This window comes from Sodiomyces alcalophilus, assembly GCF_042370955.1.
Source record: "Sodiomyces alcalophilus JCM 7366 unplaced genomic scaffold ACRALscaffold_6, whole genome shotgun sequence".
In the NCBI taxonomy this organism is placed as follows: domain Eukaryota; kingdom Fungi; phylum Ascomycota; class Sordariomycetes; order Glomerellales; family Plectosphaerellaceae; genus Sodiomyces; species Sodiomyces alcalophilus.
Window position 1 is genome coordinate 936,013 of NW_027263537.1, and position 23,327 is coordinate 959,339.

Below are 23,327 nucleotides of genomic sequence, written 5' to 3' on the forward strand. Positions count from 1 at the left end.
AAATTGCTCAAGACCATAAAAGACAGGGGGGGTTCGTGGAGATAGCTGGGGAGCTCCGGGGGCAGCAAGCCATGCCAGTGGTATTTATAGATCGAAGGGATAGTACGTACATACCACGTAAAAGGTACAATAAGTCGACATAAATATCGAGCAAATGTACTACCTACGCCTGCCTATTGACGTGGAGCTGTAAGTTCACTCGACAGTTTTGTTTTGTCACTGTACACCGTATACAACGTACGTGATGTACACTACCTACTGAGTACAACGTAGGTACCTTAGGTAAGCTGTCGGCCGTTATCGCGTGGCGCGAAACGGCCTCGGGTAAGCGCCGAAAGCCGAGGATAGCCCATTGCGAGGCCGTACTAAGTACGGATGAGGACGAGGCGGCTTATGTCATGAGCCCACTCTTTGCGGTTTGAGTGGCAGGACACAAGTTCTCCCCAGACGAGTTAGCCCATTGTAAGACATGTTGTACGAAACAGGTCACCCTTCCATGGAAAGCGCATGGGAATAGAGTGTGTGGGGTTCACTATTGACACCTATCCCTCCGCATAGGGAAAAGTGAGAGCACGGCATAAAAGAATTTAGAAACACATGGGGGTTGTTGATGTCCTTGGCAAAGTTTCGTGTCATGATCAGTCCAGGCGACCACGATGCGGGTTTGAATCTTGCGACTTGACGTCCCAGACTCCCGGTATGGCCATGGTCTGAGCCAGGCGCGTGACATGACCCGTGGGATGTCGGAACGTGTCCTTGTGTCCCTTTCCCACACCACACATCTGGCCCGCCATCCCCGTCTTTCTTCGTCTTGGCGTATTGCTGATGGCGCCAGGGTCCACCGGCCATTTGGATTTGGTATTTCTCGATTCAAAATGACGCCTTGAAGACGCGATCAATGTCCCATCCCTTACATATACCCATATGCCATGGACAAAGTGGGAGCAATAGATAGGTAAGATGGCATAGGGAAATGCAGGTGATTTGGTTCGGTTTCATCTTTGTCGTCGCCACTAGCCATCATTAACAGCAACATCCATCCCTCCCGGCCGTCGAACACTTCATTCAAGGTCTCATGGCAGACATGACAAGGATTGCAGGATCGATTCCCGGGACCACCGGAGTTTCGGAGTGTCTGTCATGTACGTTGTATGGATGGGGCGGGGTTGCCACGTGTAAAACATGCGGCGAGCCCTGGGCGCATCCTTAGCCTCTTGGTCCAATGGATGCCAGAATGCGGACGGCAAAAGAATCAGTAGGGAAAGGGCGGGAGAGCCAATTTGGGGTTCTTTCGAAATAAACTAGCCGTCGGGTGCTAGGGGGAAATACGGATGCATTGGCATGTTCTAAGATGAGAACTGTGCGAATAAAATCATGAGGGAGCCAGCCACAGGAGGCACAGGAGAGGAGTGACGCCAATGTGACCAACGTACATACATCCCTATCGCCTCATCACAATTCAGCGACATACGAAGTATGTGACTGGGCATATCGTAGCGATTTAGAAGCTCTGATTGGGCTGGTCATATCAGGTCATGAAAACCAGTCTTCAAATCCTCGCTTTTGTCAAAAGGCAGATAACCCATCGCCTGCCTCTAAGTGTAAAGGAAGATGGGGCGTTGAGGATCGCATCCTAATGGTATGAAAGTTAGGACAAGGTTAGGCCGCCATACTAGTTACTTCAACGACTACGACTGGGCGTGGTCCAACAAACTGTTAGAAAATGGACTCGAGGGAAGACAAGTGCATGGTAGGATTCAGAGCGTTGCCATGATTAGAACGTACTCCGTAGTACAATGCAGTGTAGGTAGTGTACCGAGTCACAGGGGGGGGGGGCAGGAAAGATCAAGTACTTTGTGGAACAAGAGTACGAATTATTACGGAATATAGCCGGTAAATAAGGTACTGGCTTATCAATTTCGTCAACACATGCCTTTGGAACAGAACCTTTAGCTCCAGGAAATGATAACGGAGTACCTCAGGTCGGCCAAATATTTGAGTATATCCGGCTCTATAAGTACCCCCCCCGCTGTTACGCCTTCCGGGACAGGCTACGATCGGCGCTCACTCAAACAGCCACGAGCCACAAGCCACCGAACCACCCAACTAACCACGAGGCCGCCCAGGTTTTGCAGAAGTCGCAAGGGTTCCGCCTTCTCCTCCTGGTCAAGTCTCAATAGGCATCACTTCCGTTTCTTCATCCTGTCATCTCGCCAGCTTCTTTTTATCTCCCCTTTCCTCCGTTCTACCCGACAGTAGCACGGGCACCACTACTACTGCCAAACCGTTCTCTTTTCCCAACCCTACGACGATATTTACGACCTTTCCCCGACAAGAGGAAAACCAAAGACACAGCAACACACATTTGCCGTCTACATCCCATCGTCAATTCGTCTCCGCCGATCCAACCGCATGGACCACGGTCGTCTTTCAGCCTAATTTATCTCTCATATCTTCTCTTCGCCTTTCTCTTCGGCCAAGCAATCTCGCGACTCCGCATCTTCCCCCTTTACAGCCCAGCACTGGCCTTCGATCGACGTCCTGTCTCAGTAATAGTCTCGTACCTTAGCAGTGCCGACGCGATGCCTGCCTCTCTGGAATCCGCCCGGCCCATCATGGCCCCTTCTGTGAGTTCGCATACCCTTCCACGTTCTCCTTTTCCTTGCTTTTCTCCCCGTCCCAGTTCCCGCCACCCGATCTGCTCGCCAGAGCTTTTGTTGCCCTTGCCGCGTCCACCACTCACTCGCCCGACCCAACCTCCATCCTATTTCATCTCCCGTCTGTCTCTGCCTGGCTTTCCAATCCCATCATACACTCTCTGCTCTATCGCTCGACCTACCATCCTCGAAGAAAACATGACTTCCTCAACGTGCAGCGACACCCGGCTGACCTCCGACTCTGCTCCTCAGGCCCGCACCTCGGTCCGCCTCAGCACCTACAGCATGGCACCCACCGTCTTGTCTACCGACTCGGCCCATGCGGAAATTCGCGACATCCAAACCGGCCTCGACCGCATGGAAAACAAGGCACTCACCTCTCAACGCGTCGCGCTTTCCGAGGAAAAGACGGCCAACCTCAACAAACTGGCCCTCGGCGCCAAACTCGAACGCGCTCTCGACCGCCGCATGAGCAGCCAGGACGCGGTCATGCGACGGCCAATCCTCAAAGAGAAGGTGGAGATTATGAGCGAGAAGCAGGCGGTGTAACGCAGCATCCAGCCCATCGGAAACAAAACACTAGAGAACCGTGGACGGGGAGGTTGGTTGGTTGATACCCGACGAGGAGAAATTGGCCGCGAACAAACTGGGAACTTGGATGACGAATCAAGGCGAGGATCGTTGTGACACCCACGCGGCGTCGTTTTCTAGCTAGGAGGTCATTTGAATGGTTGGCAAGGTGGTATCTGTGGTATCTGCAGCGGCACGAGCGCAACATTCTCACTGCGATGTTGATTTTTTCTCTTCTGTATTTCTTTGCATCAAATGTCCGATAGGGCGTCTCATTGCTGCTGGTTCGGGGTTTGCTCCCTTTTATTTTTTCCTTTTTCTTTTTTTGGCTCACGGAGATCATTTGGGACGGCATATGGATGAAGTGAGAGAACATGCATCTTTGAGCTGCTTCCGCTCTGGTTCCATTCGCAAACTGCGCTCGCATTTTGGCGGCCATTCCAACGGCTGCTTGCTAGGTCTACTAGACGCGTGCCTGTCCCAACGGCTTTGCCTATCTTTAGGTCTAGCGCAGAACCCTATGCTCCCCAGACCTCAATTCCCGTTCATCACCAGCTATAGCCACCTGTGCCTGACACGATAGAAGCTTCCTACGGAAACAATAGAAGAAATATAAGACAATGCAAAAAAAGGACGAAGAAAAGAAAAAGACAAAATGAACACCGGAACGCCTGAGAGCGAACTCCTGTGTCCTCCCGCTCAATCATGTCCGTAGTACTGCCCCAGGAATGACGTCGCTGACCTTCGCCATGATGCCATGTCGTATTTATGCTCGCCCAGCGCCACCGCGCTTACTTTTTCTGGCCCTTCCCTTTGCCTCTTTTCCCTTTCTTCTTCTTCTTGCCCGCTTTCGGAATCGGTCCCGGGACCTCGTCGGCTTTGTCGGCCTGTGACTGGGGCAATTCCTCGCCTGTCGGAGCTAGTAGAGACTGAGCGTCCTCGGCAAGCCTCTCGGTAGTTTCTCCCGTAGATGGTATGTCTGGCGTTTCGACCGTCGTCACTTGATCGGGGGGATTGTCAGGTGCGTCGACGATGGCCCTGGCAGGTTCCGATGCATTCTGAGACTCCGCCTCCTTGACCACCGTTCCGGTCGTCTCCGGCGGCGGACGATGAGGATGCGCGGTACCGACCGGACGCAGTTCCCGAGAGGTGCGGGCGCCGGCCCTCTAAGCCGTCTCCTTAGCGATGCGGGCCTCAATGTCGCGCAGTAGGGCGACGAGCTCGCCCTCCTCGCCCTCCATGCCGAGGGCGCGGCGGACCCAGTCGCGCGCCTCCTCGAGGCGGCCCATCTCGACGAGGCAGCGGCCGCGGCGCCACCAGGCCTTCGCGTTGCCGACGCGGCGGGCCTCGACGCTGGCCTCGGCGTCCACGGCGCCCTCGGCCCACTGCGTGAGGGCCATGTGCGACTGGGCGCGGTTCGAGTACAGGCTGGCGACCTCCTCGCGGACGAGCTGGTTGGGTTCCCACAGCGGACGCTGCAGCGCCATCTGTATGCCGAGGGTGTAGAACTTGATGGCCTCGTCGAAGCGGCCCTTGCGGAACTCGCCGTTGCCGCTGTCGCGCAGCTTGGCTACGTTGGCGCTGCGCTTCGGGTTCACCGGCACCGGGGGAGGGGGGATGCCGAGCGGCGTCTCCAGGGCGAGGAGCGTGCGGTGGAGGTTATTGAGGCTGTCGAGCTCGGCTTCCAGGGCGCGTGACGGGGTGGTCGCCGATATGGCGTTCGACTCGGGGTCGATTTGGAGGGGGAGAAGGTCGAAGTGCGTTAGGGAGGACATGGTGGGCTGTCGGTGAGAGTGGGTGGTAGGAATGAGAAGAACGAAAACTGTTTCAGAGCAGAAAAAACGTTGCGGTAAGTAGGTGGGAACTAATGCCGTGGTTGGATGTTCAACTGCTCTGCTCTATACTGGGCTGGCGAGGGAGAGGACACTTCTCTGGAAGGGAAGCTCCTCTTATCGCGAGGATTGAAAGTCACGTGGTGATAAGCATGATCAGTGTTGTTTCCTCCTGAAAGTGGGTCAGGTCAAATCAGGTAGGTGGGGTTTCGTCCCCAGGTACGTACATTCTAACGTCAGGTCAGGCTTCGTCTCTCCCTCGCATCGGATTTCTTTGTCTCCCTTGGCTACTCATTTCTTTTCTCCCACTATGACTAGCCATTCTGTGCCGAATGTGGCCTCACTCTCTTCTAACACTACCCAGGGCGGATTCGCATCGCGTCTGCATGCACATCACCTGGGCCAGACTGACTAGGAGAAAACAATTCCCCCCTCTCGACCATGGCCGCCCCCAATCCCGCGACCTGCGAGCCACGTCACACAGCCGATGATTTGAGATGTTCGAGACACGTCACAAAAGGAGATAACAGAGGATTGAAGTGGTCCCTCCTCGCCATGGCCTTCAATCAGATGTCACACACGGCATGGCCTCAGCTGGCCCTTCATCCTTCGGATTGCCAACCTCAGCATATGACTGGATGAGCCGAGCTGCACGGGATGCTACGAACCTCCCCCCGCCCTTGGCCTTGCTTGAAGATATCTCAGCAGACCACCCCAAGTGACTCGTCGCCCAATTGTTGGCTGCGTGAGGACGGCTTGCCCAGGCTGTCGGTACTGAGGGAATCGCTGTGTGGATCGAGCCGCCGTTCTGGAATTCTTCCTCTACAACCAAGCCCCAGTAGATCTTGATGAAGTCGTACAAGGTTACTCCCATTGATTTGCTGAAACAGGGTCTGAATTAATTACGCGACAAGCAGCCGAATTTTCGTCCGCTTTACATGCAGCAGAGTCCGTATTCTGCAAATCGGTATCCGCTCTTCCCGCCTTTGGGTTTTCTGCTGCGCTCCGCTGACACGCTCCCCTGGAGTGGAGGAAGTGGATCGGACGGTCCGAGATATGAACAAGCCTACGGTTCTATTCATGACCGAGTTGGGATAGACAATGCGGAGACAATATCATTAATGACTATGCAAGAACTCCTATATATATATTCCGGCATCACTACGGGGAAAGCTGTGATTTGATTCTTCATTGGGACCGGCGTCACTTCTCCAGCACTTGGTAAAACGGCCAATACTCCAGCGTCCAATATGAGATCGCAACGCACCACGCTTGTTCCTCTTTTTCTGGCGGGCACCCTGCTACTCAATCACCTTCAAGGAAGCTTCGCCAGCGAGCAGGTGACGGCTTACGCTCCCATCTCAGACCATACCCATCAGCGTCGGCAGTTACAGGAGCCTACATGGTCCGACGTGAGTTTGATAGACCGGAGTTCCCTCTTCTGGTTGCCCTGATAACTTACTCACAGACTATCTAGATTACACCTAGTAAGGAGCTCGATTGGGTTCCTTGTTTCAGAGACAACTATGAGTGCGCCAGGCTTGAGGTGAGTGCCCAGTCCCGCATGTCGTGCTTTGCCATCAGCTGGTGGACAGCCAACCGCTCATTCTTCAATACCTCTTTTAGTTGCCCATGGATTACGACAATCCCGAGAACAACCAGACAGTGGCCATCGCCCTGACGCGACTTCTCGCCACCAACCGAGACGACTACCGCGGATCTGTCTTGGTCAACCCAGGTGTATGAACCCACCAAGTCCCGCAACAGAATTTTGAGTCGACCAAGCGTCTAACATCTCTTCACCACAGGGACCGGGCGTTAGTGGCATAAACTCGGTGTGGACCTTGTCGCCGTTGTTGGACGCTCGCATCGGAACGAACTACGTGAGAATACTCTCATTGACTAGCCCATATTTGTCCATCCCGATGACTGATGACGGCCAATGAATAGGATATTGTGGGATGGGATATTCGTGGCAGTAAGTCATCTCCCCCGCATCTTTCACTAGTATCTAAAACTCTACAGGTTGGAGATCAACACCCACAACCAACTGCTGGGCAAATATCCAACGCCGCGCTGTCTGGAGAGAGAGGTACAGGGAACACTGGCAATGGCCTGGCATGTACGATGATCCCGCCTTCATTGGTCTCCTTCTGGCTCAGGTGAAGCTGGAGAAGAGTACCTGCAAGGACCTTCTAGGACCGACAGGGATCCTCGAGCATATCAATACCGGAAATCATGCCAGGGACATGAACAGCATCAGGGAAGCCCTGGGCGAGGACAAGCTGAACTATTGGGGTGTCAGCTGGGGCACCGCCCTGGGCGGCTATTTCGCCTCTATGTTCCCCGATAAGGTCGGCCGCCTGGTACTCGACGCCAACATCGACATCAGAAGATGGGCCCAGGGCGACCATTCAGCGGATCACGGAGACTTCGGGATGGTTCTTGACTACTTCTTCAAGACATGTTCCGAGGACGACCGGTGTGCCTTTCACGAGCCCACGGCAGCGGGCGTCAAGCAGCGTTATGAGTGCCTGATGCGCGACATTCGCATGCACCCTCGCGTTTTCAACCCGTGGAACCTGCCGGACCGAGCCCCCGTTCTGACGACGTACGCCCTGGCGAATATCATAGTCAGTGACGCTCTGCGGAGCCCGCTCGAGACGTTCCCGCGGCTGGCGGAGTGGCTGGCTCGCTGGGAGGCCAACAACGACACGACGTCAGAGCATCTTGCCGTGGGGAACGGTGACACCTACCCCGAGTTCAGCAACACGGTCCCTTGGGACGCCTACGATCCCGACTACGCAAACGGCGACGACGCGCTGACTACTAGACTGGAGTCGGAAGAGATAACCAATTGCGCCGACTGGCCGGAGCCACCCACTGACCCGATCGAGCTACAGACTCTCCTGGACGAGTCTCCATCGCCCCGTCCAGCTGCCATGCTGGAGGTTGGCCGGAAAATCTGGTGTACTGGCTCGGTCAGGCCCAAGAAGCGATACGCAGGTATGGAATTGCCATGCTCGTCGCGGGCGTTCACCTAAAAAAATGTCACTTGAATTACTATCGACATGAAAAAAGGCTGACGATTCTTGCGTGCCAGGCCCCTTTGGGACTAACACAAGCACCCCCATCTTGTTTATCAACGCCTGGGATAGCGTGACGCCCCTGATATCAGCCCACCGCAATGCCGAAATCTTCCCTGGTTCTCGGGTCGTGCAAGTTGCATCTTACGGCGTAAGTATCCTCTGCCTTTTCTTCGTCCTCCTTGTCTTTCTGATTCCCCCTTGCCCCAAGACTAACGAGGGATCCAGCATTTGGTGGCGTCGAGCAGCCAGTGTGTCGTGGACCACATGTTTGCGTACTTCCAGAACGGGACGATGCCGGATGTCAATACCACCTGTGCCGATCTGCCTGAGCTGCACTATGGCGATGACTGGATGCCACCACTTCCTATCGGCATTCCCTCGTTCAGCTCCCCGACTCTTCGTCGTGATTTCAATGGTCGCGTGCCTCCTCGGTTCAGCCTGGGTTATTAATCACGAGTATTCGTGGTCCCACGTCCATCATCTATCTGCCAGAAGTGTTCTTTCTTGACATGAAAAGGCTACATTTACACACGAGAGTGGCTGGAGGTACGGAGAGTATAGAATACAAGTACCATAGATGACAGAGCTACATCATCAAAGCATCTTCATTAAATAAAGGAAGCGGTGCTACCAAGTTTGATCCAATCTGAAATACCCCTCAACTCGCCAGTCATCTTGTTGGTTCCCTCAATTTACCCCTTGTGAAGATTAGAGAGTGAGGTGGGTATGCCCGCAAATTGCCCCACCAAATATAAATTAGGCCTCAACCCCCAGCACCGCCGTTTATAGAGCTGCCTTGAGTGCCTTGAAAGCATCCTCACGGGAGCCCAGGAAGCGGTCCTCCGCCGTCTTCCAGTTGATTACGTTCCAGATGTTCTCGACATAAGCAGCTTTTCCGTTCAAGTACTGGTCACACAAATGTCAGGGTCAAGGTGCGCAAAGAAACAAACGCAAAGCATGCTCTGCGGCAGGAAGCTGCTCACCTGAAGATAGTACGCATGTTCCCACATGTCGACGCCAAAGACGGGAACACCCTTGGTAACGGGGTCCTGGTCCTTGGTGGTGACGATGGAAAGACCGGTAGTCTCGTCCTTCACGAGCCAGCCCCAGCCGCTGCCGGTGATGCCCAGCAGGGAGGCGTTGAAGGCGGCCTTGAACTTGTCGAGCCCGCCCCAGATTTTGGTAATCTCGGCAACGAGCTTCGGGGCCGAGTCGGGCTTGGCGGCGGGGCTTGTGGCGGGGGTCAGGTTCTCCCAGAAGAGGGAGTGGTTGATGTGGCCGCCGCCGTTGAAGTTGATGGCGGCCAGAACGGCGATGCGGTTCTGGAGGGGGTTGGCGTTGTAGGCCTCGGTTGCCTTGTTGAGGTTCGTGACGTAGGTTTGGTGGTGCTTGCTGTGATGCAGCTCCATGATCTGGGCCGAGATGTGCGGCTCCAGCGCCTGTGCAAGGTATGAGGTTAGCGGGCACGTTCAGATGGCTGGGGGGGACGGTAAAGACAGTTGCTACGCCCTAAAGGAGCTTTGTAGGTGGCGGAGGGGCGCAAATGGAAGTTGAAGTGGAACGGAGAAGGTAGGTACTCACGTTGTAGGCGTAGGGAAGAGGGGGAAGCGTGTAGGCCATGTTGGGCGACGGTGAAACGATACAGCGCAGTCAGGGAGGGGAGTCTCGAGGCGGATAGACAAGAAGGTTGATGCGGGAAAATGAAATTGAGTGGTTGTGGTAAGAGCGACGGTGATGTGGTAGATAATGGAAAGGAGGAGGAGAGGCAAAGATGCTGAGCTTGGGAGATGGGTAGCACATGTACCCCTCGCTCCCACTCTCTGTGCCGTTCGGTTCTTTTTCCGTTCCCCGCATTGCGAAGTGGCGTTGCGAATATGGTGACGTGATTTATAGAACGAACGGTGGTGGGAAAGGGTGCGGACCGTGTGGTGAGGAGATGATTAAGTGTGAACCTTGAGGGCCGGGACTCCTGATGTGTTCGCAAGCTCGAAGTCATCAAGGTATATAGAGATTCCACCTATCATCGTCATCCGCCCACCTCACTAGTGGGGCGGGGTAGGTACAAACGTGTTAGTACCTTTGACACTGTGCATCCCTACGGAGACTTCTCGCCAAACTGTCACTACCCGTATTATACTCCCTTCCTTGCTGCGCTTCTCTTCTCAAAATTCGAAAGAGGTCCTCCTCTGTTACACGAAATTGAGCGAGTTTTTACACCCTTGGTTCCGGGCGGCGCACGAGTCAATGCTGTGCGAAAAATCCCCCGGAACAAGACAAATAGTGACTTTGAATACTTGCTCGAACGTTCTCAATAGAATTCTCAAACAAGCTCATCGGTCCACTCGTATTCGTTCCAGTGCCCCAAAACGGCAATCGTTCCACTCTTTGTCCGTTTCTGATTGGTCCGGTACCTGTTGGAAAGGGACTAGGGTGAGCTGCGCACGTTTCGACCGAGAAGCGCTTCTAAACGCTGATACGTATTGTTCGAACACTTACACAGGGCAGAGCGAGTCACAATCTTGCTGGTCATCAGGGTACGAGTATAGACCAGTTTCCTGGGGCCTATGTCAAGCTGCTCCGGCTTGGAATTTTATATAAATACTCTTATAACTTCACTCCGCCCTTCTTTCATCCAGGGACGCATAGTTACCCACTACCTAGTCATTTCGTCCTTCATCGCTTTTTCCTCGTTCCCTGCCAGCTATATCAGACTCACCCCGAGTCCGACCAAGTTCCCCAATAACCCAACCCACTCCGTACTCTACTACTCCCAACTTTTCGCAACGCCGGCAGTAACAGTCAGCCCCTTGACCAACCATGTGTGGCCAAGACAACTCGGACAAGCCACGGGGCGGAGCCCTTGCCGTACTTAACCCCACGACTGATCTACCGGGGCTCAGCTCTGCTCATCTACCCCCATTCAGGGGTGACCTCGCCTTCCATACCCCGGGATCACCATCCAGCAGAATAGCTACCCATGCCCGTTGGACGTGCGGCCCGGGAAACGATATCTCTTCCCTCGACGACCTCCTCATCGTCATTCAGTACGCTACCTACCCTGCCTTTCCATCCCACTTTCTCCCCGATAGACCGCGTGACTCGTGGGCTAACTTAAAGTCAGCAAATCCGGAGACTTGACCCAAAGGCCCGAAGACTGCGGTCACTTCTGCCAAATTTCATTTTCCCGTAGCGCGGCCTCGCTCATTGAAGACGGACAGGCCTTGGAGATTCCCCTCTGCACGCCCATTTCTCTCGAGGTCGGAAGCGAGGGTATCATCGGCCGCCGCGTTTCTCTCTTCCGCAACCTGCATGAAGAGACCAGTTCACCGTCCCCCACACGACTCACTGGCGCTGTCGCTGAGGGGATTGTCGGCTTCAACTTCTTCCAGCCTGTTTCGTCCGTTCTCTAAGCTATAGTCCAGGTTGAAGACGGCTTAAGTTGTACGTTTATGCCACTTGCAATGTTTCTTGAAGCGTTTTCGCGCATTTGGGGCGGCGTTCGGTTGGTTATGGAAGGATCTGGCACGGGACAAGGTAGACTTTTGTTTTCTTTATTTTTCCTTTTTTTATTGTTTTTCTTTGTCGTTTCAACGGGCGGTTTTGGGACGAGGTGACCAGGTCTCGGATACTATGGTGGCAAATAGGGGATTTGGGACTTCTGCTCACGACACAAACAATTCGGCTTGGTTTCCACCAGTCTGTTTAGTCTACTCCACCAATAGGCGAGATGCATCATGCAGGTCGCCGCATGCCTCTATGCTCCAACTTGAGTACCGTTTACATCGTGCTTTTTTCCTTGTTTGATGTTCCAAGCAGAAGCCATGGTCTCTTGTACATGGCACGCAAAGGAGGGCGTTGACAACACTACCTTCGTTGAATATGTCACTAGTTAGACAAGGGTTCTAACCCAATCCCATATGGTGCCCAATGGAGACCAGAGAAAGTCAAGAATTCTAGTTCGCTTCACGTGGGGTCTGCCAGGTTGCCTTCTTCACAAGGTGATAGGAGCTGGGATGAGTCCAGCAGTAATAACACATAACATTGATTAGCACGAGACACCCGACCACTACCAGATCCCTTTAAGACATCCGGGAATTACGGAGAGTACGAGGTTAAGTAATAACCATGGTAAACGATTTGCACTTTATTCAAGCTATGGCCATGTGTCGTGACTCGTATGACCCGGCCTAAAAGCAACCTGATATGTTGAATCACCAGGCATATTCTCGACAGCCATTTCCAAAACAACCGTCCGTGCACTTTGCGTATGCCCTGCCACCCCTAAGCAAAGAGCTGGTTGGCCTCGTCGACGGCAGCCTTATGGGCCTTGTCCGCCATGTCCTTCATGACGCTCTTGCGGGGCACGAAGTTGTAGGAGTTGAAAGCTTGGTACACCATATGTTAGGGACTGAAAATTATTACGGGAGAAAGGCGACTTACTTCCCGCGATACCGTTCTTGTCTACCTGGTGAAAGAGGTGGCGGGTGCAGTCCGACCAGGCATTCAGCTGGATGCGGTACAGTTTGAAATGGGGATGGTCAATGTCCGGGAACCGGAGGACGCCAATGTCGACCACGCTCTTGGAGTGGACCTCGTGTTTACTGAGCATGCTGAGAATGCCAGTGATGGTGGCGCCGGTCTGAGCAACAATCTTGGCCATAACTGGGAGGTCGATCTTAGTGCTCCGGAGGACGTCTTCGTCGCCAATAAGCTTCTGGAACCAGGCCTGGACCTCGTGGACGATCGAGGCATCTGGGGAGCCGTCGAATTTGAAGTCATTCACGCTGTCCTTGAGGAGCATCTCACTGCGTACGGTGGGTTGACCCTCGGGCTGGATCAGGGGGTTCTGCATCATGGTGGAGAGGATCCCTTCCCAGGACCGGTCCGTTTGTTTAGCGAGCTTTTTCATAGTGGCTGTGATCATAATCTTAAGCTCGTCGTCGAGATTCTTGAGAGTGTTGCTGGTCAGGGCGCCATAGCTCGGCGCGAGGTCCTCGTGAAGGTATACATTTTTCTTCTCATCGCGGACATCCACCTGGATGGACTGGGTGAGTGACATGCTTCCTTCAAAGAAACAATAGAAGAGAGGAAGGTTGGGAGGAGGGCTTGAAGACCTACACCACTAAAGTCGAACAACGAAATAATGTCGGCAATCTCCTTTACCCCGGGACCAAACGCGGCTAGGAGGAGAGGACCGGCAACAACAGACATGGTTATTTGAGATTGGTGCAAAGAAAGAGAAAGAAGTAGTAGTTGCGATGTACCTAGATCTTGGAGATGAGAGTCGTGAACTTGTGAAGTGTGAAGAAGAACTGGAAAATGGATCCAGAAGACGGGGCCGAGAGACTGTTTTTATACTTGGACTTGCCACTATATACATCGTCTTTGCTTCATACTCTTTTGATCTGCGATGACATAGTGTTGCCAACTTTTTTGAGATCTGTGCCTACAGCATGCTGGCTCTCCTTACCTCGAATTATGCTCATACCGACGCTCGACAATAACAGAGAGGCCCAAAAGATACACGTACAGTAACTCGACATAAGTGTCGAGCCGATGTACCTACCCCCACACACTATAACGTGGTGTTGTGAGTACATCGGCTCGACATTTCGTCTCGTCACTGTATCATGAGAAGAGCTGGCCAATGGATGCTGCTTCTCTCTTTTGTCTCATCAACAGGAGCAGCCCAGCTCCAGTCGAACAGCCGGGGCCATCTCCCAAGACCATAACAACACACAAATATCGGGATATCAAGTCACAGAATGGGCATGGATCAGCATCTCGTGGCTAGCTGAAGACTGTAGCTCAAGAACCTGGACTCCATATAGATAACTAGGATATATAGGCAGACATGGTGGCGTTGAGCGACTGGAGATTGGAGTGAAGTCCTGCGCCCCAGCCCAGCCGGCCGGCAATATTAAACCCCGCAGAAATGTCCAGGGAACCCCTGTCCGGGTAAGCCCGGGTGCGGAGACTAGCGACGGGAAGAAACAGGCATCCGTCGGACGGGAGCAGATTTGTGTGGAGTAGAAAGACATGGCACATGCGTGTCTAGGTAAGTCCGCTCCCCAAGTGCCACGCCACAGCATACAACGTACATAGGTACACGATTATTATCTGATCAACACCTCCGATTTCCATTTACAGGAAGTATATACTCCGTAGCCTGTATTAGCTGGCTTTATTGATTTGTGTTTGTGACGACAGTGTACATAGAAATCTGCTGTGGTACACTACTTGGGGCGATCCGAAATATGTACATTGTACATACATACGTTGTAATGGACCACTCTCCCATGCGGCCGGCCCCTTTCGCTAGTGCCGGGCCCACATTGAAGTTCAGCATGGATCTCTCGCGCCTTTGTGTACTTAGTACAACGTACATACAACGTAACGCTGTTTATTGACCCGGGCGGCGCCAGATTCCATTGGAGCCTCTTTTCGACGCTATTGAAACATAGTTACCTTGTGGGAGGCAATGTGTCCACAGAAACTGAAAATACTTGGTTGTGCGCAGAGATAATGAGGGCGTGGTGTGGTGCTGTTACTACTACTTACTGTAAGTCATCTCACGCACAAACCCACAAGCTGCTACTTTATTACTTCCACGTTCCTTCTTTTTCCCAGTAACAGAATTCGGTCGTTATGAACCGAGTTCTCCAAAGTAACGTACATGAATCGGTGTAAAGATGCTATTGGGTAGGATCTTCAATGAAAGGAGAGCGTGTTCAGATAGCCCGTATCTTCTTCGGTGTCCGCCGTCCGTCGTAAATCGTTTTTCTCGGTCCGGGACACGCGGTTGTCTTGATAGGGCTCAGTGCCATTAGCTACCAGTTCTTGTGCCGTACCTAACCCGGAAGCATACCTGTGGAGTTTGGACTTGATCGTCAGGAGTCGGCCTTATGATGCGACCGCATATCCGAGCAAACAAGCCGTGGGCAATATTCTCGATAATGTCTTATATGACGATCGCTTCACGTTATGACGTGTCAAGAAATATCGTTTAGCGAAACACCAGTTGGACACATGCTCTGCGACAACTTTGATGCCAGCCACATGACGTAGCGTTTGTGATGAGATGTGTAGGAAGGCGGAAAGATTTACTCTATCGCTGCCTACAGCGGGCTATAATCACGGTCGGGACACGGTTAATGAGACACAGCTGTTCACAAGACTCCACGCCAATGGTCGAACGACGTAGCTAGTTAGAAGACATACATATTCGTGGGCCTTGGCCATCATCGGAGTGATGAAATGCTGCAGAGCATCACACCTCTCTGCGCATCTACTACCCCAAGAAGCTAATCATGGGAGCATTTCGTATGTCCGAATTCTCACCCGGTCAAGCACGTCAGATTCAGGTAGCGAGATCGCGTTTCACGTCGTTTAGACACAAGTCAGCGACTTGGTTAGCCCAGATGTCAATTATACTAGCGTGTAAAGTAAGACATGCTTCCTGCTCGGTCGAATGCAGTTTGGAGTAGCGATCCATATCCGTTTCTTATACTTGAGACAGAGACTTCTGGAAACTAGACAGTTCTTGGATTCGTTGGAGTACAGGCACGGTGCCGAGAATAAATACATGACAATATGGTCGCATCCGAGAGCGGAGAGCCTTCTCATAGCCGACAGGCACCCGATGATGGATTGTTTGTGAGCTTACCTTGGTTTGAAGAAAGGAGTCTGTCCCAAGCCGGGAAAGAGCCCAATATGTTCAGCCCTGTGGTGCGAAGCAACCATTTGGCACCCCTTACGTATACTTCTGTGCATGTGGCAGGAGCTGCCCCTGTACCACCCGGAGCTGTTTCACCTAGGCAGGTACCTGTAGCAGTGGCACCTACCTACCTACCCATCAGGCATGTACCTAAGCTTTATATGCCTTCTTTTCTGGGTTCCTTGCACCCACCCAAGACACCGTCTTGCGGGAGCTCGAATGGTGCAGTGGTAGAGGTCTAAACAAATAAATAACCCACCGGGCAAAGTCTCTAGCCCCGGGCGCGCATCCTAAGGGTGGGCGTAAAGAACCAGGAGCAGTAGCCAGGCGATCAAAACCCGCGCTGGTTTCTTTTTGCTTTTTTTTTTCTTTTCTTTCCCGCACGCTTATTTTTTGTTTGCTCTCTCTTCTTACCCTTTTTCTTTTCTCCTTTCACTTCATGCGTAGTTTTGGTTGCAAATCCGGTTCACCTTCCTCGGACAGATGGTATTGAAATCGCCCTGTTACTTGCCTCGACGCCTGCAGTTTCTATCTTCGTTCCAAAGAAACTTGTTGAAAATCCGTCTCTCCCTTAGCAAGTAGCCAAACGTTACGCAAAGGAGAAGATGTTTGGCCGATTTCTCGAGTGACAGCCGCTCAGGCCCATGCGCCGGGGCAAATAACGGATCTATAGCCGACTCCCGTGGATGCTTTTCCGAGAAAGCCCCATTTCCAGTTTCATATTCCCGGAGATATTTGACAAGAAGTAACAGTCAAGATGCAGAGATTCCCTTCCATTCTGTTTAGCGAATACTAAGTTTGAGTCTAGCTGCATCTAGGCGAGATATGGCGACATGCATTCGTCTTCTGAAACGAGTGTGATCCCGGAAAATTTACTTCTTGCAAAGAGGCAGTCCAGTTGATAGACAATAATCCAGCCTAGATCACGGCATTGTGGTTCATAATTGGGTGGGCCAACGAGATATAAAGATGGCATCGTCGAAGCTATTCATCCTACATGGCAAGAGCAGTTCCGTATCTAGCCTTGGGCAGACACAGACAGAGTGTTCCTGTGCAGAACATCCCAGATTGTCCCAGTCGTCATTCCTTTTACAGCGGCCGTCCGACTCGATCCCAGATTTCCACATCATGGGCATCCTTTCCTGCTTAGCGTTGTCGAGTCTCGGGTGAGTAAGCTTCATGGGGTATGCCAGCCGAAAATGGCCACGACCAGAAGTTGACAGCATATGATGCTAGCTGGGCCCTGGTGGACGCCCTTCCACACGGTCATACCCATGCGGCCTCCGCCTCCGAGATGCCGCTGACGAATTCTACTACGGTGACTGTTACGGTTTCTGTTCCCAGCTGCACGACCACGACCATCACCCTTGCGCAGTTGTGTACGTCGTGGGCTCCTTTGCCCTGGATTCCGACGCAGTCAGATATCGGCAAGGAGACCTCCATCCCAGAGGCGTCGGATTCTGGCGTGTACACCACGAACAACCCGGAACAGCCGAGCTTGTCCACCTTGACTCCAGTCATTGTCCCAACTCACTCTATTCTGACCGACACCTGGTACTCTGACCATCTTTCGGGCGTGGAGATAACCGAGACCATCCTCCCCTCCCTGGGCACATGGACCGATTCGAGCATCGCCCAGCCTACCACTACCACGCATGTAAATCCAGGACTGACCACGACTCATCCGATCAGTGGGGCACAGCCAGCTGATGTCGAGACGTCTGGGTCACAGTCAACAGTAACGCGCACAGTCGTCGTCGTTGTGACAACGGTACTCTCGACGGCAACCGACACGCCATCCCCGTCCAGCAAGAGCTTGGCATTCGAGGAAGCCTCGAGTGTGTTGCCCATCTTCTCGGCCATCGCTCCGGGCTCGGCGCTTCTCGATCACCCGACAGCAATCGCCGGTGAGGTAGTTAGCACGTCGACATCCACGGAGGACGTCCAGGCACCTTGCCACACTGATTAGGGGCTAGTACAGACGGACATCTTGTCCGGACGGGGAGCGGTCGTGGCTCCTTCCAGCAGCGTGATTACCCCAGACAGCCAAGGAAATAATAGGTGAAACCTGCTTCAGACGGCCTCTGCGTACGTGGTGGGGGATCTGGTGTAACCTCGGATTGCTGGTGAACTTGCCGATCTTCTCAGGGGTCCCTCCCGGCCCATCATCTCCTTTGTCATCCTCGAACTCGTCAAGAATGTTTGAAGCTTGTGAAGATAGAGAATACATAGACCGAGTTGCGCTCCATTGTAATCAAGGCAGGCTGCCTTCAAGGATTTTCGGTGGAGGTGGACAACAATAGTCCAGACTGTACACTACTTCGTAGTTGGTAGCAAGATGAATAGACCACTTAGTGTCTTCGTTTTCGAGTTTGCAGCCGGCTAGCTAAACTGCTCAGTGCTGCAGAGATTGCCACATCTCGGAAGCAAATGCATCAGGCATGCCACCGCAATCCATGGGCCTTAGTCTGAGGTTGTCGATTTTAGGCCTCATAGCTCTGCTGCTACCGACGACCTAGCTTTGACTTGCGCTTGAGCATCACCTTACGACGTCGAACGTGTTCAGCCACGAAGGTGACGGACGACTAGTACGTCTATATGCATCAATATGCATTTTGTTTGAGCATGACTTTAGACGTTGCCTATAATCCGCACCTAATCATAGTAAGATTGTAGAAACACACCTGACATCCTACAGTCTACTTACTTAGTACATAGGCCAGGGAAGAAGAAACAAACGGGGAAAAAAGCGGCTATCCTTACGTGGAGGCGTTCCGGCGTAGCTTAACCCAGCCCGGGTCTAAAAACCAAAGCAAACGGTTCCCATCAAAAGCATGCTCTCGTCGTCATTGTTTTCGACGATCCAGTACCCTGTACTGGGCACGGGTCGTCCTGCGTTGCTTGGTGTCGGGAGCTGCAGTGGCGGCCTCGGAAAGTTACCAGCGTTGCGTATCTGCGTCTCGGGCTGAATTTTGTCCCCCCTTTCACCGTCAAAGCAACGCCACATGACGGACGGTTGCCCCTGCTGCGTTTTCTCAAGTTCGTGCTCGACGGGCGGGCGGACAGCGGAGTCACTGCAGGTCCTCCGGGTGGTAGATGGCAGCGCTAGTCTCATAATACGCAGACCGCCGGGCTGCATTAAGAGGAAGAAAGCGTCTACCTTCTCTAATATAGAGGAAGCAGGGAGGAAACGGGGGATGGCGAGGACATCGCACTGGAGGGAGAGGTATAGACTGCGGAGGGCCTGGCAGTAGGTGGCTAATATCTCAAGGATCGGGTTCAAGTGGCTAATGTTGATGGTATGCTGACCAGACCGGCGCTCCGCGTGCGCGTTGATATTTAGTTCCAGGGACGTGATGCTTGCCAGCCGCTGGGGCAGGATAAGCCTCGGAAGGTGGAGTAACAGAGGCTCGCTAGTGATAGCGATGCAGTTTGCTCCGTACAAGATATCGATACCCTCGGCGTAGCTATCAGGTTAGCCAGCACCATGTTAGCCACAAACAAAAACTCAGACTACGGGTGGTTTAGCAAACTCGCAAAGGATGGAAATCACGTACGCTTGTTTGCAAGACAGAAGGAAACCCATGATGCCAATCTGGCACTTGACGGGCCACTCACCCCCGTATAAGTGGCATAAGCCGCCATTGGCCCGGTCGCAGAAGTCTTCCCAAGGACCCGGCCGAGAGAGCCAGTCGATAACAGAGTGAGGCTCCCAGGGCGCGTTACGGTGGCAGACGGTACCTCCCCAGCGCCAAACCTTGGGCATATCGAAAGAGGAGTCGTCCCGCTGCAGTGGGTTGATGGCCGCGTGTGGGTATGGGATATAGGAATTCCCTGGCGCGGCTCTAACCCGGTCCGCTAGTGGCGGGAGGATGAGGGGGTGGTCGAAGACCAGGTCCATGTGCAGGGTGCGTTTGCCAAAGGCGAGGATTAGGATGTCGCGCCGAATGTCGCCGGGCAGCCTTGTGAAGAGCAGACATGAGGAAGATTGCGGCTGAATCTGTGTGATCGCGAGATCTTCACACGACGGTGATGGCGTGAAGCTGTGAGGTCGTGGCGTGGGGAGATAAGGGGGGCTGGGAGGTCGTGGCGAGGGGGGCCGGGCGGTGGATTGTTTCCTGGAGTTGGTATTCGATCGTCTGAAGCGGCTTCGGAGCCATGTGGCCAGTTTGAACTTTGGCGCCATTGCCTCGGTGCAACGGTCGGAATGCGCCCTGAATCACGAGTGGAATGGGAATGAAGAACTGAAGGTGAAGAATAAGATGCAGCAAATAACTTGGCAGCGCTGAATTCAGGGGTTGCGACCTGTGGTGCCTATATATAGGTATGTACACTACTGAGTACGAAGTACGAAGTAGGTACCAAGGTATACGTTGTACTTGGAGGATTGCAGGGTGAATGCGGCCTGCGCGCCTGCTGGGAGTTCTTTGTACAGTAACTCGACATAACTGTCGAGCCGGTGTACTTATTTACGCACACTTTTAACGTGGTGTTTTAAGTACATCGGCTGGACAGTTTTGTCTCGTCACTGTACGGTACAGTGGACAGACAAAACTGTCGAGCCACTGCCCCATATCACGATGTACTGGAATGACCGCGCCAATAGCGCCATGTATTCAAATACAAATAACTTTACGCATTCTACTTCTAAGAATTCAGAAACTGCTTATTATAACAGGTAAATAGCCGTATATACGGAACATCAGGTTGTATGTTTGCTACTTCGTTTGCCATCCCCCCGGTCGCGATACGCCCGGCTAGCCTTCGTAGCATCGACTCTATGAGACCTTCCAGGAGCTCATCCTCAAAATCCTCCCACACTTCGTACGCTGCCCTGCAAAGCAATGAGGATATGTTGTAAATGAAACGAGAAAACAAAAGAAACATAAGCCTTCATAAGAGTACTTAATAAAGCAGTAAAGCTTTATAGTTCACTGGAAGTGTTTGGGTACCTGCGATCCACCGAATGGAGCAAGACGGCGCTTTAGCCTTTGAGAAGCATATTGATTATCTCCCCTACTGACAAGCTGATGCAAGATGCAAAATCTCGGATTTGTCGTATCCTTGATATCCAGTACGTAGAGAAGGGTCGATACCAATGGTGGGTTGGGAATCTTAATTCTATATATATGCTCTCTTGGTCTATATTTCTTCGCAGGTCTATTCTCGAGACATGATAATACCAGCATCATGTTGCTAAGCCCACTACCCGCGCCTTGTTTTATTTGCCGCCCGAGAAGGACATGACAGCCCACTTGCCGTTCCAGCCCCACTGCCTAGCACCCGAGTCACCACCACCGCCCTCGGTGGCCTTCAGTTCCTCGTCCTTGCCGGGCGGGAGTCCGACGACGACGTCGGCCTTGCAGGTCCGAAGGGAGAGGATGTTGAGCCCCGAGCCGGGTCCCATGCCCTTGATTGCCTCGGGGAACGGGGTCGTGGGATCCCAGTCGCACTATGGAGAGTTAGTTGCATCTTCAAGACTAGATGTGCGCGAGGGTGGCCAGAGGAGAAGAGGGAGCAAAAAGCAAAAAGCAAAAAGCAACAAGAGGGCAACTCACGTCGCCGGTAAGCTTCCGGTAGTTGAGGTCGCCCTTGAAGACGATGAGCTCGCTGGCCTTGAGGTCCTCGTACAGGTCCTTGGCCTCCTCGGGCAAATTCCAGAACGGGGTGGGACGGGTCCAGTAGCGGTTGGGGCGGATGATGAGCTGACCCTCGGCGTGGAATTTGCTCCACTCCTGGAAGAGGAAGGCGAGGTTGGCCTCGTCGACGGCGGCCAGCGGCGCCGGGGTGATTCCCTGCAGCTGCTCGTCGTCCGAGGGCGTCTCGTAGAAGGGTTTCGGGTTGGCGAGGAGGCTCAGAGTCTCGGCAAAGTCGGAGGGCAGGACGTCGGAGACGAACCAGGGGATGGACTTGGGGTGGAGGACGACGTGGGTGGCGAGGCCGGCGGTCAGGAGGTAGCCGGCGAGGACCAGGTCGACGTAGAGCTCGAAGCCGGCGTTGTCGAGGATGATGTCGACCCTGCGCTCGGCCTTGCCCTCTGCCTTGGCCTTCTTGAGGGCGTCAAAGGCGGCGGGGAGGTCGTTGATCAGGATGTTCTTCTCGGCCGACTTGCGCGCCTCGGAGCCCTGGAGCTTCTGGATGTCCTCGTAGGTCAGGGTGGTGAGGAGGGACAGGTCGGTGGCGTTGCCCCAGAGGCAGACCTCGCACATCTCGGAGAAGAGGAGCCTCTCGGCCTCCTCGTCGTGGGTGGCCTCCTTGTCGGCGCGGAGGTCCTTGACGAGTTCCTTGTAGCGGGCGGCGAGTTCGAGGACGGCTGGCCGGGAAGAACGGAATGTGTTGATCTTTTGGCGGTTGAAGATGTCGTAATCCTTCCACTGCTTCGACTGGCTGAAGAAGGTGCTTATGCGCCTAACCTCGATTCGTTAGCTGGTTTTCTGGGCGACAAGTCGGAGAAACTTTTGTCGAGTGACGAAGACGACCGAGGGCGATGGAGACGTGGTCTCACCTGTAAAGGTAGCACTCGAGGAACAGCCAGGATCCGTTCAACCACCCAGCGGAACCCATCTTCTTCAGCTCTTCGTTGTAAACGGCAAAGTCGGGGAATCCATCGTCTTCGATGGGTCTACGCCATGCAACGTTAGCCCACGCTGGGAGATTAGAAAAGGAAAGCAATTGAGGCAATCGTACGCCAAAGGCCGATCGTGCTGAACCTCGTATTTCAAGTTGGCGAGTTTCTCCACGATCTTCTTGCCCTCTTCCTGCTTGGCCTCGTCTTTGGTCGCGGAAACCGTCCGGTAGACATCGTCAATGGCTTGGGTCTGCGTTGCGCTATGATTAGTATGCAGTTGCTAACCGTAGGTGGGGTTGAAGAGCGGAAGGTCTCACGAGAATGACAGGCCAGCGCACCCGCGCAGTCTGCCAGGCGAAGGAGTTCTTGTCGCCGGTTGAGTAGGGAGCTAGAGGATGCATTCTGGGTCAGCCGTGGGCGAGCGCGAGACGGGGGCAGGCGGCAGGATTCCGTGGGATGTCGTACTAAGCATCTTGAAGAGGTTGTTGATGGGATCTGAGATGGAATTGGAATTTACTCGAGAGAGAAAGAGAGGAAGAAGTAAAGACGAGAAATCGGTCTAAAAATAAAACGAAAAAAATTGATCCAAGGGGTTTGTTGATCTTGGCCTCTGACGTCGCTACGGGACGAGGGGACGAGGGGTGGAGGGGTAGGTGGGGGTTTAGCGGGGCAGCCAAGACGAGGGAGAAGAGAGGGGTCCTCCCGGGTATACCAATCAGTGTCTCCGCTATCGGGCATTTTGGCGGTATCTCTCGGATAAGGCATAGGTACGCCCGTATCAATCGATAACGGATAACCGATAACGAATTAGGTACATCTCTTTCTAGTCTTTTCTTACTTCGTACCTTTTTCTTTTTTCTTTTCTGTTCTTTTCTCCTTGTTCGCCCTTTTCCC

The 23,327-nt window shown here is 53.3% G+C and overlaps 10 protein-coding genes across 10 annotated transcripts; 4 read left to right on the forward strand and 6 right to left on the reverse strand.

Moving 5' to 3' along the window:
* Positions 1–173: 173 nt before the first annotated feature.
* On the reverse strand, positions 174–1,490 carry ACRALDRAFT_209625 (uncharacterized protein; the record flags this gene model as incomplete). The annotated part of the gene is made up of 11 exons (XM_071022774.1): positions 174–198; positions 260–287; positions 374–390; positions 435–491; positions 543–615; positions 656–882; positions 915–1,072; positions 1,120–1,135; positions 1,174–1,301; positions 1,330–1,448; positions 1,484–1,490. The coding sequence occupies 11 exons, from the start codon at positions 1,488–1,490 to the stop codon at positions 174–176; spliced, it is 855 nt and encodes a 284-aa protein (XP_070873215.1).
* A 1,092-nt stretch (positions 1,491–2,582) lies between these two features.
* On the forward strand, positions 2,583–3,206 carry ACRALDRAFT_2108948 (uncharacterized protein; the record flags this gene model as incomplete). The annotated part of the gene is made up of 2 exons (XM_071023389.1): positions 2,583–2,627; positions 2,910–3,206. 2 exons carry the CDS (start codon positions 2,583–2,585, stop codon positions 3,204–3,206), a joined length of 342 nt encoding a protein of 113 aa, XP_070873216.1.
* Positions 3,207–4,393: 1,187 nt separating this feature from the next.
* ACRALDRAFT_2109342 (uncharacterized protein) lies at positions 4,394–5,002 on the reverse strand (the record flags this gene model as incomplete). Its single annotated transcript, XM_071023415.1, has 1 exon — positions 4,394–5,002. One exon carries the CDS (start codon positions 5,000–5,002, stop codon positions 4,394–4,396), a length of 609 nt encoding a protein of 202 aa, XP_070873217.1.
* A 1,307-nt stretch (positions 5,003–6,309) lies between these two features.
* ACRALDRAFT_2043244 (uncharacterized protein) lies at positions 6,310–8,598 on the forward strand (the record flags this gene model as incomplete). Its single annotated transcript, XM_071021336.1, has 8 exons — positions 6,310–6,471; positions 6,537–6,605; positions 6,686–6,799; positions 6,868–6,942; positions 7,010–7,037; positions 7,085–8,065; positions 8,163–8,296; positions 8,374–8,598. 8 exons carry the CDS (start codon positions 6,310–6,312, stop codon positions 8,596–8,598), a joined length of 1,788 nt encoding a protein of 595 aa, XP_070873218.1.
* Positions 8,599–8,931: 333 nt separating this feature from the next.
* On the reverse strand, positions 8,932–9,768 carry ACRALDRAFT_2043245 (uncharacterized protein; the record flags this gene model as incomplete). The annotated part of the gene is made up of 3 exons (XM_071021337.1): positions 8,932–9,054; positions 9,132–9,587; positions 9,730–9,768. The coding sequence occupies 3 exons, from the start codon at positions 9,766–9,768 to the stop codon at positions 8,932–8,934; spliced, it is 618 nt and encodes a 205-aa protein (XP_070873219.1).
* Positions 9,769–10,788: 1,020 nt separating this feature from the next.
* Positions 10,789–12,210, forward strand: ACRALDRAFT_1076030 (uncharacterized protein). Its single transcript, XM_071018462.1, has 2 exons — positions 10,789–11,192; positions 11,270–12,210. Exons 1-2 carry the CDS (start codon positions 10,966–10,968, stop codon positions 11,556–11,558), a joined length of 516 nt encoding a protein of 171 aa, XP_070873220.1. The 5' UTR covers positions 10,789–10,965; the 3' UTR covers positions 11,559–12,210.
* Positions 12,211–12,429: 219 nt separating this feature from the next.
* ACRALDRAFT_1070048 (uncharacterized protein) lies at positions 12,430–13,359 on the reverse strand (the record flags this gene model as incomplete). Its single annotated transcript, XM_071017729.1, has 3 exons — positions 12,430–12,533; positions 12,589–13,192; positions 13,267–13,359. 3 exons carry the CDS (start codon positions 13,357–13,359, stop codon positions 12,430–12,432), a joined length of 801 nt encoding a protein of 266 aa, XP_070873221.1.
* Positions 13,360–13,913: 554 nt separating this feature from the next.
* On the forward strand, positions 13,914–18,583 carry ACRALDRAFT_209633 (uncharacterized protein; the record flags this gene model as incomplete). Its single annotated transcript, XM_071022778.1, has 35 exons — positions 13,914–13,934; positions 14,017–14,170; positions 14,212–14,253; positions 14,359–14,514; positions 14,613–14,631; positions 14,669–14,684; positions 14,740–14,777; positions 14,841–14,911; positions 14,963–14,990; positions 15,025–15,129; positions 15,159–15,212; positions 15,325–15,338; positions 15,415–15,501; positions 15,549–15,571; positions 15,626–15,804; positions 15,831–15,873; positions 15,929–15,954; positions 15,980–16,011; positions 16,063–16,087; positions 16,180–16,211; positions 16,313–16,401; positions 16,441–16,490; positions 16,569–16,610; positions 16,684–16,720; positions 16,788–16,813; positions 16,908–17,031; positions 17,079–17,772; positions 17,835–17,894; positions 17,943–17,991; positions 18,014–18,065; positions 18,129–18,235; positions 18,273–18,338; positions 18,385–18,439; positions 18,490–18,502; positions 18,564–18,583. The coding sequence occupies 35 exons, from the start codon at positions 13,914–13,916 to the stop codon at positions 18,581–18,583; spliced, it is 2,649 nt and encodes an 882-aa protein (XP_070873222.1).
* Positions 18,584–18,665: 82 nt separating this feature from the next.
* ACRALDRAFT_2028666 (uncharacterized protein) lies at positions 18,666–20,051 on the reverse strand (the record flags this gene model as incomplete). The annotated part of the gene is made up of 2 exons (XM_071020544.1): positions 18,666–19,332; positions 19,423–20,051. 2 exons carry the CDS (start codon positions 20,049–20,051, stop codon positions 18,666–18,668), a joined length of 1,296 nt encoding a protein of 431 aa, XP_070873223.1.
* Positions 20,052–20,926: 875 nt separating this feature from the next.
* On the reverse strand, positions 20,927–22,990 carry ACRALDRAFT_1081331 (uncharacterized protein). The gene is made up of 6 exons (XM_071019136.1): positions 22,899–22,990; positions 22,751–22,821; positions 22,553–22,683; positions 22,371–22,487; positions 21,424–22,273; positions 20,927–21,317 (listed from the first exon to the last, which is right to left on the reverse strand). Exons 1-6 carry the CDS (start codon positions 22,903–22,905, stop codon positions 21,087–21,089), a joined length of 1,407 nt encoding a protein of 468 aa, XP_070873224.1. The 5' UTR covers positions 22,906–22,990; the 3' UTR covers positions 20,927–21,086.
* Between the last annotated feature and the right edge of the window lie 337 nt (positions 22,991–23,327).

Bases quoted from the DNA above. Each gene is read 5' to 3' on its own strand.
- ACRALDRAFT_1076030 (XM_071018462.1), top strand. From the start codon at position 10,966: ATGTGTGGCCAAGACAACTCGGACAAGCCACGGGGCGGAGCCCTTGCC. The intron at 11,193-11,269 runs GTACGCTACCTA...ACTTAAAGTCAG, and splicing joins GACCTCCTCATCGTCATTCA to CAAATCCGGAGACTTGACCC.
- ACRALDRAFT_1081331 (XM_071019136.1), bottom strand. The intron at 22,274-22,370 runs GTGAGACCACGT...AATCGAGGTTAG, and splicing joins CTCGAGTGCTACCTTTACAG to GCGCATAAGCACCTTCTTCA. The intron at 21,318-21,423 runs GTGAGTTGCCCT...AACTCTCCATAG, and splicing joins ACCGGAAGCTTACCGGCGAC to TGCGACTGGGATCCCACGAC.